The sequence below is a fragment of the Zalophus californianus genome, chromosome 12 (genome assembly GCF_009762305.2).
Source record: "Zalophus californianus isolate mZalCal1 chromosome 12, mZalCal1.pri.v2, whole genome shotgun sequence".
In the NCBI taxonomy this organism is placed as follows: domain Eukaryota; kingdom Metazoa; phylum Chordata; class Mammalia; order Carnivora; family Otariidae; genus Zalophus; species Zalophus californianus.
Genome location: NC_045606.1, coordinates 53,404,171 through 53,416,392, shown reverse-complemented (window position 1 = coordinate 53,416,392; position 12,222 = coordinate 53,404,171). Strand labels below are relative to the sequence as shown.

Sequence of the window (12,222 nt, the reverse complement as noted above, 5' to 3'; positions counted from 1 at the left end):
AGAGCACTCGGCGGCGGATCATCTTGGGGCAGTTGGTTTCTGGGCCAGCTGGCTGAGGGGAGGCTCAGTGATGCCGAGCACGGCTCAGTGATGCCGAGCGCAGGGTGCACTCTTTCTGGATCCTGTGGGCTGAGAGAGTGCGGGCATCCTCCAGCTGTTCAGCTGCCGAAATCGGACGCTGCTGATCATGCGGATGCCCTCCTTGTCTTGGATCTTGGCTCTGACGTTCTCAGCGGTGTCCCTGGGCTCGACCTCGAGGGTGCTGGTCTCGCCCGTCAGGGTCTTCACAGGGATCTGCCTCGCTGTGTCCACAAGGCCGCCACCACCACCCCACCGCTCAGCCGCCTTGTAGAGGAAGAGGGTGGCCACGCTCTTTTTAATGTGAAGTTTTTCTTTTTACTTTGTTTTTTTAGCACTCCAGTGTCCACTGCTATTTGTACCAGACGCTGGTAGATAGACTGTTGGTAATATTTGAAAGTTTGCATTTAAAATGCCCTTGGTGTTCTACGAAGCACCATGAGCGCTGCTGAGCTCTTTCCCTGAACGAGTGTGAGGTCCAGCCGGTGGACGTTTGCTTCTTACCTTAGAGGCTGATGTTACACGCCTGGGAGATTTCTCAGCAAGACCAGGATTCCTGGCTTCCCTGGGGGGGGGGGCGGGCCGGGAAGGGGGTTGAAGGTGGAGCACACGGGACCCCCGTTTCTGCATGGCAGAAATGAGCTGCTGCCTTACCACCCTCCTGTTCAGCCCCCAGAACTGCTGAGCCTGCATCTTTGTTTGCGATGAGCTCTGAGGTCATGTTTAGGGCTTGCACGTGATCTGCAGTCCTTTCCGAAGGAGGAGCTGTGAATGGGACTACTTTGTACGTAGATGGTCTGGGTGAAAATCTTCAATTCCTCTTTTATAGGAATGGCATAGAGTGCACCTTTTCACCCTGTGCCCCTTCCCTAGGAAACGGACGACAAGGGCAGATGTGTGTCGATACCGTCAGTGTGGATTATTGATAACCTGCTTTAGGCCAGGCCCTGTGTGAGGTGCTGGGGACTCCGTCCTCGTCGCTGTACCCTTGTAGGGGGTTTGGCTCGCAGCCGCCACCTGACTCTTGGTGATACATTGTTATCCCAGCAAGGACCGAGGGCATGGATGTGGCGAGTATATAGGATGTGGCGAGTGTATAGGAAAGGAATAGAACAAATGTATGTACTTCAAAAAATTATGAATCATTAAACAATCTTTTCACTTTCAGAAGGGAATTTTCTTGATTTCTTTTTGGTTAGCTGGATTGCAGTTATCTTAATGTGCAAGTTTGACTACGTAAATGTATCGGTTGGCAGTTTTTAATATTTTCTTTTCAGTTACTTTAATTATTATTAGTAGTATTTTGTGAGTGTTATGATTGGGGTTGCAATCAAATGGAGCATAGGCTTCAGAGAAAAAAGTCTGTTGCACTCTCTGTCTACACGATGCGGTGACCCAGTGGATCCCTGGTGATCTGCACAGGGAAATGACAACACCTTGGGCCTAACGTATTATGATATTGCTGAACTGCTCACACATTAGAAGGGTGTTCCCGTGAATCTTTTAACAGGTGCCTTGCATAGAAATCCTGATTTCTTTGTCAACTCTGTTAAACAGTGTCTTGCAATGAAGACACTTGAATATCTTACGGAGATTTTTGCTAAATCTTGGAGCTTGTGACCGAAACTCTTCTCTTAACACCTTGTGAAGTTAGGCAGGCAGAAACCCAGCCCTGCGTGCCCCAAGAATGCGTACTGGTTTTTGCTTTTTTCAGAGTGTGTCCTTTCCTTTTGTTCCTAATTGGTAATTCCAGCCCCCCTCGTGGCACCTGTGGAGCAGACTCTGGAGCAGACGCAGAAGTCCTAGATGAGTAGGGAGGATTGGGGGGTGTGGGGGGACGACACAGGCTTCGCCGGGAAGCAGTTCCTTCACATTACCAGCCTTCCAGGTGCTTCCATTAAGTCATGACAGGGCATGCTGCTCCTCCTTTAACCTTTTTAGGGTAAACAAGCTTCTGGGCCAGTGGAGCTTTCTGGTTCGTAGAATGGGGTAAGTCAAAAAGGCGACGACGGAAGCCAGTCCCGGCCGGTGTGTCTCACTGCCCCAGTAGGGACGGACCTCGGGGCTGTTACGTAAAGTGTAACACACTTACACTGTGATAAGTATCATTTATGTTTCTCCTGTTACCAGTGTTATCTTGGCGTGTTGGTTTCATGACGAAACAAAAAAGTATCTTTGAAAAGATAAGAGGTGCCAAATACTGTTTAAATTTACCTCCTTATGAAAAGTTTAATTTTTCTCCCAAGAACCGTTTCAGGGTTTGTTAGGAGCTTCTCAGCATAAATGGGGCGGGTTTTTTGTTGTTGTTGTTGTTGTTACTGTTACTGGAACTCTACTTCTGTGTCTGCCCCATCGTCCCAAGCGGTGATTTCGTTAGATGGTGGGAAAGTGTGTTAACCCGCTGACACCATTAAACTTGGCATATTCAATTTCTGGATTTGTGTTCTCTATAAACCAAATGTTAGACTTCCTTTGATTGAACCATTGACTTTCTAATCATTTTTTAAACAAGCATTAAAATCATGATAAAAATATTAGAGATTAGTGATCTCTTAAATGAACCTAACTGTAAAATTAATTCAATGCACAGAAAAAAATTCAAAGAATTAAAGTAACTTAAATGTTACTGTGTGTGCTAGTGCCCCACGATGTGGTCTAGGGAACCCCGAGGGTTGTACAAGGACAGAGTTATTGTGAGGGGTAATAATTCTAAATGCTTGTTTCACATAAAAATGTCTTGTTGTAGTCGAGGCGCCTGGGTGGCTTAGTCAGTTCACCATTCATCTCTTCATTTCGGCTCAGGTCATGATCTCAGGGTCGTGAGATCAAGCCTGCTTAAGATTCTCTCTCTCCCTCTACCCCTCCCCTTCCTCTCTTAAAAAAAAAAAAAAAAAAAGTATAGCAGTAAAAATTATTATATTAAAATTTCAACCCTTGAGGGCTTCTCTTTATTATTCACATGATGAAATGTGAAGTATTAAGTACCTTTGCATCCCCACGAACAGTGATTGTCAGGTTATCTCAGGGCAAAGATCTAGGAAATAGCGGGACTATATCCCAAGGATAGAAAGAACTACAAAGAAATCTTATACTTGATTGTTGTTGACGGTTATTGTTGGTAGTGGTGGTGGTGGTATAAGTTTGAAACTGTTTTGTACGTATTGTAGATGAAGCAAATGGGTAAGTGTATGAGAAATACTGAGAGTTGGAGCTCTCATTGTGGGGGAAGGGAAATAATGTGGGATTGAGGGAGGTGAGGAAGAAACCTGCCGTTTTGGATTTGAATTCAAGGTGTCACCGTGAATGTGTGATTTAAGACATTTAAAAGATCCTTACTCTGTCCAAAGAGCCGAGAAGTAATGATACTTAACTAGCAAGGAGCATACCGAGTCCTCACATCTGATTTCGGAATGCCTGTGCACCTTGGGGAAGTGGCTGATCCCAGGGCTGGGGCAGGTCAAGTATAAGGCTAGCTTGGTATCCTTGTGCCAGAAAGCAGAGGTGCTCAAAGACCATTAGGGTTGTGTCAAAAGGACACAGAAACTGGCTTGAAGGAGCTCCCAGTGGCCAAATTTAGGACAATTTGAGCATCAGAAAGAAAGGTGACAATGGATCATAGCACGTGGAATAAAAAAAATTCCGTGAATCTACATGGGAGCGAGAGATGCAGAGAAAGGGAGAGACAGCAAGAGAGAGAGAATATTGTGTTATAGAAGAATGCCAGCAAATATATGTAGAATGGATAGAATTTGAAAATGACCATTTTGCAACCTCTAACGTGTAATCATTGATTCAGGTAAGAGCTCTCAGTGGATGCCAAAACCAGAGTGAAGTGTTATCAGTCGGGGGGAAGGATAGTCATAGAATATCACATATCACCGTGCATACTTCTTACTAAGTACAAAGGGGAAAAGGTATTTTTGCTAAGGAGAAATATGGTACATCCCACCTTAATGTAATCAAAGAGCATTACCACTAAAAACGAGAGACAGCAAGACATTTGCTTTCTAAGAATGTAGTACTACCTGTGAAGTAGTCATCGTTTTGTCAAAGGAAAAAGAGGACCTGTGAAAAAAGACTTTAGAGACCTGTTGACCAACATATGGACCTTATTCAAATCATGATACGAGTAGACTGTGTATGTGCTGATGATACAGGGTGAAATGATACTGTATCTTCATTTGCTTCAAAATAATGTGGAAGGGGGGCAGTTGGGTCGGGATACAGACAGAACAAGATTAGCCATGGCACAGAAGTGCTCCGACGTCCGTGTGTGTGTTCATTATACTGTCCTGTGTAGGATTGTTTGAAAAATTACATAATTATGTTAAAAAACACTAATAGGGGATAATCTGATATTTTGTGCCTCTTTATGCATTGCATTGAGAAGTGCATGTCATCTGTATAGAATTGTTGCCGAAAATATTTCGCTTAAATGTATTAGGAACCAATCAGATAAGTTCAGAACGTATGACATTTGATAAGGCGGTTGTCTTGGGCTATTTAAATGATGTCAGTGTTATGAAAAGCAACAAAAAATAGTGTCATTAAAAAAACAATGCATGGTCTTTGCTTGAATGGATCCCCTTTGTCCCCCAAAAGTTATTAAAGACATTTTGGGGACAGTTGCAGACATTTAAATATGAACTTGTAGTAAATGATACTATTGAATTATTTTAGGTATGATTGTAGTTTTATGGCTCTAGGAGAGTGTTTTTATTTTCAGGAGGTATGTGCTAAGGTATTTTAGGGTGAATTAGTATGATGTCTGCCGTTTCCTTTAAATATACACAGGTTGGGGCGTCTGGGTGGCTCAGTTGGTTAAGTGTCTGCCTTCGGCTCAGGTTCATGATCTCAGGGTCCTTGGATCGAGCCCCGGACGGGGCTCCCTGCTCAAGGGGGAGTCTGCTTTTCCCTTTCCCCTTTGCCCCTCCCCCTGCTTGTGCTCTCTCCCTCTCTCAAATAAATAAAATCTTTAAAAAAAATAAATACACATGGATTAAGTTGACTCATACCAAGTGACTGTCTAGGTCAGAAACTGAAATACTAACAAATGCCTATGGTTCCACTTGATGTTTGTTGAAAGAGACAGCAAACGTGGTGACACATGGGGGCTCCCCTTGAAGAATATCTAGATGTTTGTACCATTCCTTCACCTTACTCTGGGTTTGAACTTTTTCAAAAGAAAGAGTTAGGAACAAATAGTCAACATATGAAAGTGAACTGAACAGATACATACTTGTTAGATGAAGTGTGCTGACAACATTCTCAGAATACCTGCCTATAATGTATGTGTTTAAATTCTCTTGGAATTCTGAAACTACTCGATTGAGAATATAGATAAGGAACAAAAAAGCTACTTATTTCATTTTATGAATTTCCATGTCTGAATCAGCAGATGACAACAGAAAAATTAAAGAGCTGTAGGTGGAAAGGAAGAAAAGAGGAGCTTAGTAATACTGTATTTTGACATAGTTGACAATTTAAAGACAAATCCACTTGTAGGAGAAAAATAGATCATTGGTTTCTCAGAAACCGAAGACTGTTTATTTTTTGTGAAGAGATCACACGTGGCTTCTGTCTAGGTATGGCCTTGACATTGTTTGTAAGATAGGATAGATCTCTAGAGTTTGAGAACAGTCTTGTCCTGCCCTCCCCCACCTTCAAGCTGAAGCACATTTTGCTCTGGGGGTTGCTGGGCTCTCCGGGCGACCACAGCAGATCGATAGAGCTAGGAGATGCTAATTCCTGCTGCTCTCTAGAAAATATCCCTAAGTGATGATAACAGCCCCTGGTTTGATCCTTCTTCTTTTCTGAATCCAAAACAGATCCCTAAAGAAGTGGCTGACATCTTTAACGCCCCCAGTGATGATGAAGAGTTTGTCGGTTTCCGAGATGATGTTCCCATGGAAACCCTCTCATCAGAGGAGAGCTGTGATAGTTTCGACTCACTGGAGTCAGGGAAACAGGTACGGATGCTTCCTTTCATGGAAGGCATGGTCTTCTGGAAGCCTGGGTCTTGGTTCGGATATTCTTTTATTTGAATTTGGTCTGAGATTGGTGATAGTGCTTAACTGTCGAGCATTTATTTTATAAGCGTTTTGCCTTCATGTTTCAAGAACCAGTGAGAGTACCTAGATCACTTTGTTTAAGCCCTTTCTGTGTACGATAATTTTTTTTTTTTTTAATGGGGCCTCCCATGATCAGATCCATTTTCTTTGCAACCTCAGGGTTGCAGACTGCCGAGGCTGCATTCATAGTGTTCCTGCTCAGCCGGCAGGGAAGGGCTGGGCCCCCACAGCAGTGGGCCACCCCACAGTGCTGTGCAGGACCGTGTGGTTGCCATGAGCCAGTCGTGCCCCCGTGCTCCTGGAGCATGATTCTCTGGGCATCTCACTCTTGGAATTGCCAGGGAGGGCGTTATTCTTTCTTGAATTACTTGGATCTCTGGCAAACACAAGTTATATTTCTCTGAGAGCTGGTTTCCTGGAGGTTTTTGTTGTGCCTTAGCGGGGAGCATGGCCAGTCAAAATTGCTAGCCTTCGGTGGCATTTTCTTCTGCGTTCATCGTGGCTCTTAAAATTCTTCATTTTCCCTGGACTGTAGCCTCTCTTAAAAGACTGTAAATTAAACCCTACCTTGCTTCGAGTGGGCAGGCGCAGGAGAGGCAATAAATTATATAGGGAAGTACCTGCTTGATCGCGTGGCTGCCTGCGCGTGTTCTGGCCTCTGTGCGGGCGGGTCTTGCCCCCCGGGTTCAGGGGCCTCCCTGGTCTCTGTGGTCCACACTCTACATGCTGTCTCATTTGACCCGCCAGCCACCTGCTTCCACTCCCCCTGGTCTCTTCCTCTCTCTGGAAACAAAGCAGCTTCCATATCTTGGCTGTTGTAAATGTAATGCTGCAGTAAACATACGGGGGTCAAATTACGGGGTTTTTTTTTGGGGGGGGTAATACCCAGTAGTGAAATTACTGCATCATAGGGTAGTTCTATTTTTATTTTTTTGAGGAACCTCCCTGCTGTTTTCCACAGTGGCTGCACCAACTGTATTCCCACCAGTAGCGCGTGAGCACCTTTTTCTCCCACTTTCTTCTCCACATCTTCACCAACACTTGATTTTAGCCATTCTGACAGGTGTAAGGTGATACCTCATTGTGGTTTTGATTTGCATTTCCTGATGATTAGAGAGGGGAGCAACCTAAGTGTCCATCAGTAGAAGAATGGATAAGGAATCGCTGAGGATGTGTACATTGGAATATTATGCAGCCATAAAAAGGATGAGGTTTTTGCCACTTGCGGCAACGCGGGTGGACCTAGAGGATAGTATGCTCAGTGAAATAAGTCAGACTGAGAACGACAAATACCACAGGATTTCACTCACGTGGAATCTAAAAAATACAATAAATGAGCAAAAAGCAGATTCAGACTTATACAGAGAACAAGCTGATGGTTGCCAGCAGGGAGGGGGGAGGGAGATGGGCAAGATGGGGGAGGAGAGTGGGGGGCAGGCTTCCAGTGACTGAGCAAACAAGGCACAGCACAGGGGATATAGGCGACGATCCTGTAGCCGAGTTGGATGGCAGCGGACGGCAGCTACACTAGTGAGCGCAGCATGAGGCCTAGAGAAGGTGAAACGCTGTGTTGTGCCCCTGAAACTAACGTAGCACTGTGTGTTGACTGTACTCAGATACCAAAATCTAAAAAAAAGCCAAAGCAGCTGCTTTTGCTGCTCTGAGCACTGCTCATTCCGCGCAGTCAGGCCTGCCCTGCTCCCCCTGCCGAGGTGGGGACGCCAGTGTGCCCGAGATGGCCCGTGACCGTGTGCTTTTTATACAGCTCCCCCGGAACTCACGCACCTCCCAGGGACAGTTTCACAGGGGATGGAACTGACGCTCAGGGCAGCAAGGCGACTCGTCCAAGCCCCCACGTCTGAGAAGTGTCCAGGCCGGAATGTTTGAAATCTGGGAGCATGACTTGGCAGCCTCGTCCCTCTCACTGCTCCCCTGTGCTGCAGGGGACCGGAAGCCGCACGGACACCCTCCTTGTACACCGTTCCGCTTGCTGTAGGCACTGGTCCATGCTGTGCGTTCTGCTTGTGTGTCCTCTCCTCATTTTTCTAGTCTGCCCCGGTTCAGATCCAGTTCAGATGCTGGTGCTGCCTGAATTTTTACCGGATTTCCTTCCTTCCTCCCTCCCTCCCTCCGTCTCCCTTATGACACTGATCCTCACCTCTGTCGCACTGCCCCACTTAAACCCTTACCTCCTCAGTGGGAGGAGGCGTCTCGTACGTGAATGATGCTTTCCAGCTTTCCTGGGTTGGACTGCTTACTCGTGTTTGCCTTTCATGTTCCATGCGTTCAGCACCCATTAGTGAATGAGTCCCCGCAGGGTGGAATTGAGATGGGAATGCTGGTCTAACTGGTTCAGCTCACCATCATTTTCTAGTTGGTTTCTTCATGTCCCGTGAGCTTCAAAATAAAAAGTGTAACCACTCTGTTAGCTCCACTTCTCATCTATTATTTGCTTACGTTCTCAATCATGGGAGGTAGATACAGGGAACCCAGGGCCAGAGCATACTGCCTGCTACTGACTTTAAAGGGTCACAAATTCTGGAGAGCAAACTGCTACGTGAGAATTGTAACCAAGACTGCAGTGAGACCATGGAGTGGATATTTTGTTTTATACAGACTCACATTAAGAACAATTTTTTGTTTTTGTTTTTTAAGTCAGCTCCATGCACAGTGTGGAGCCCCAAGTGGGCTTGAACTCACGATCCTGAGATTAAGACCTGAGATCGAGAGTCGGACATTTAACTGACTCTGCCACCCAAGTGCCCCCAAAAGAGTTTTTATATCTTGTGGAATGAGGAGAAGAAAAGCAGGGGTTTAGGACTGTGGCTAAGTTGTTTTTGGGTTCAATCTGGTCACCAAAGATCCTGATTTCTCCCAGGCTGACCACTTCCTTGTGAGGCCAGCTCAACGGGTAAAGCGAGCCAAAGGACTGGAAGGTTGGAACTTGCTGCTTTAAGATGTGACTTGTTCTCTCTGGGTCCTAGGCAGGGACAACAGGTGTATGATGAAATGTACACATAGACCCACATGTGCCCTAGAGCCACCTGCAGGGGCCAGCTCAGGGCTCCATGAGCCAGATGTTTCCTGCCCTTGGAGGTGGCAGGTTTGTGGTGGGTTTTCGTGGCAACCAGCTATGCACCAGTTTTCCTTAAAAATCAGCCCGGGCCTATTGCTTCTTCACCCTTAGCCCACACATTCATGAGCCGTGTTAACCGGCCAAGAGAAGCTGCATGAACTTGCACATAGTATGCAGCAGTGTTGACTTTGGTCTTCCTTAGATGCCATTTGAATTTCACTTTAAAGAAATTTCCCTTTTGTGGTTTTTTTTTTCCCCCCAAGCAGCTGCACCACAGCTATCAACAAAGGAACAAAGTAATTTAGCTCCAAGCACACTCACTCCAATTACCCATAATAATTCATAGGAGACATTTAAGCTTAAAAAAAATGCTGGATATAGACATTTCTTTCTCTATCCCCCTGTAAATTTTCCTACTCATCTATTACATCTATTTTTCTCCAGAAATGATCTGAGCTTGAAGAAGTATATAATTAAAGTCAGGGAGAGGCAGTGGGGGAGATAAAGATTCTCTAACCACATGTGCTGTGATGAGGGTCATTGCTCTATCGGGTGCGGGGGGAAGAGACATCAGAGGCAACTGGGGACACAGACTCCAGCCCTGGCTGCCAGCTTGGAGGAGGCCAGTCTGCGGGTCTCCTTTCTGTACTGCAGGTCTGTCTGTTCCCTCCTTTCTTTCAAGAGAACCATTTAGAGAGCCTGGTTTCTTGCCTTTTATTGGTTCAAAAGACAGAAAACGTCATTTGAAAATGTCTTTCCTTTTTAGGTGTCCTAGAGCATCTTTCCTTCTGCTCACTTGCCACCTGTCGGTGGTTGCTGGCCTCCCACCTCCTGCAGGAGAGGCTCTCCTGGAGGCTGGGGGAGGGGGGGGTTGGTGCTCCTGTCCACCCCTGCCATGGGAGGCACCCTCCTCAGCAGTGGGCAGGAAGGGGTGGGAAGGACTCTGGCCCTTTCCTGCACAGAAACTTGCTGTGTCTGGGAGGGAGGCGGGAGGTATGCTCACGGACTTGGAGGAGACGGCTTTGGGTAGCTGCTAGGAAGGAGGGCCAGCCTGTGGCAGGGAGCCAGGGTTTCTCCTCCTGGCTCCTTCCCGTGTGTGTTCGCTTGTGTGTGAGAGCAGACCTTCCTGATGGCCAGCCCTGGCAGGAGGAACTGAATTCCATCGGTGTGCACCAATCACAAAAGCAGCTGAGCCTGTGGCTCTGCTGACTTCTAGAAATGGTGCAGTTGTTTGATGCTTTCAAATTGTTCAGTTCTGTTTCTGTGATATATAGAAAGATGCATTTATGTGTGTGTGTTTGGTTATTGTGGTAAAATATACGTAGCAGAAAACTTATCATTTTACTATCTTTTAAGTGTAGAAACTCCCCATTAAACAACTCTTAGTCCCCTTAGCCCCCGGTCACCTCTGTTGTTCTTTCTTTATGATATTTTGTGTTTTTAATTTAGCAAGATGTACGTTTCCATTCCAAATACTTCACGGAAGAGCTAAGAAGAATTTTTATAGAGGACACTGACTCAGAGACCGAAGAATTTGAAGGATTTACACAGAATGACCTGAATGGAAATAGTAACTCAGAAGTCATGGTAATAATTATCAAGACGGTAGAGTGTGGGTTGTCATATTTTCAGTCCTGTTTCTGAATTGTATTTTCTCATAAGAAGTCACTTCACAAATGAATGACTTTTTCTTACGTGTTTATCTTCTAAGCCAGTTAACACAATATAGAAATGGCTGTTCTAAAGCTAATCGCTCCAGTTGTCTTTCCTTGGTACCTTAGGGGTTTGGGAGGACATGTTTCAGGTGTCCCTTACTGTCCTTCTGAAAGAATTTATTTCAGACTTTCTGGAACATCTTTTATCTGGAAAGAGGACCGTCTGCCTAGGAATAGCAAGTTCCTTAAAGTCATTTCTTGTTGTGTGTAAAGTCATGTTCTTAAGTTTGGAGTTAATTTGGCCAAAATTTAGCTGTGGTACAAACCTCAAGAGTTTTCCCTGTGTATTCTTGATTTGGATGCTGAAATGCTGTTTCAATGATAAAGATGACCTGGACTTGTCTGACTCCTGAGGGAAGTCTGCTCTTAGCACTTGACCTTTAGGAGACTTGATGATTTCTTCCTTCGCTCCCCTATATTGAGGCCAGTGAACTGCCAATTAGTATTTGAATCTCAGGGTACCTCTAAAGAACAGCCTTCGGGTTTTTTCCAGGCATGAAGGTGTTTTCTGCTAACTGAAAAATAGCATACGTTTATCCCCCCCAAATCGGTCCACCGTTTCTCCTTCTTTGGTATCAAGATAAAGGATAGAGGTTAAACCTTTTCACATTCAGAAGCTCCTAAGGAACCACGGCTGGCGTGGAACTTGTGTAGAAATTTAAATAAGCTGTAACTAGTAGGTTTGCTTTGTTCCTCACCTTTTCCTGGGGGCATCTTAAGGCCTGAAAGCCCTAATGGTAGGCTGCCTCGTTTGATGTTGATCCCCCACCCTGCCCTTCCCAGCGAGTAGCAGCACAGAGCCCCTGCCAGCCTGCAGTCACCAGCCCTCCTTTGGCTTTCTTTACAGAAGCTGCTTGTGAAGCAGTTGATTTGTTCTGGCCGGCAAGCCTCCAGTTCTCTGCCAGCAAGACACTAAAATTCTTCCCAAACCCTAATGGCTATCATCTCCTCTCAGTAACTTCTAATTTTTAGCTAAGTGATGACAGGTTATTCAGGGAATCTGTGTTTCTAGCACTGGGAAGACTACTCCAAAACTTTGTTGGTTCCCCCCCCCCCCCTTCCCCGTTCCTAGTCTATACATTTGGGGTATGAATTCTGACGTGTTGACTGATGTAACTCATAGCTTAGGGCAGGTCCAGCTGCAAATTTTATTTTACAATTCAGTGAGCCAACAAGCATTCTGGCCTCCCTCCCCAACCTCCTGCCCACCTAGTGGGGACTGGTGAGACCCTGTTTTCCGATAGTAGGATGTTACTGCCTCTTGGTGCCTCGTGGTCTTCTA

The 12,222-nt window shown here is 45.6% G+C and overlaps 1 protein-coding gene across 2 annotated transcripts in view; it reads left to right on the top strand.

Annotated features, from left to right (window-relative positions):
• CDCA7L (cell division cycle associated 7 like) overlaps positions 1 to 12,222 on the top strand; it is a 42,048-nt gene that overhangs the window by 22,174 nt on the left and 7,652 nt on the right. For both annotated transcript variants that reach the window (XM_027574452.2, XM_027574451.2), the window contains exons 2-3: positions 5,907 to 6,047; positions 10,675 to 10,812. In XM_027574452.2, the coding sequence (XP_027430253.1) occupies positions 5,907 to 6,047; positions 10,675 to 10,812 (279 nt within the window). The remainder of the gene's footprint in view (positions 1 to 5,906; positions 6,048 to 10,674; positions 10,813 to 12,222) is intronic.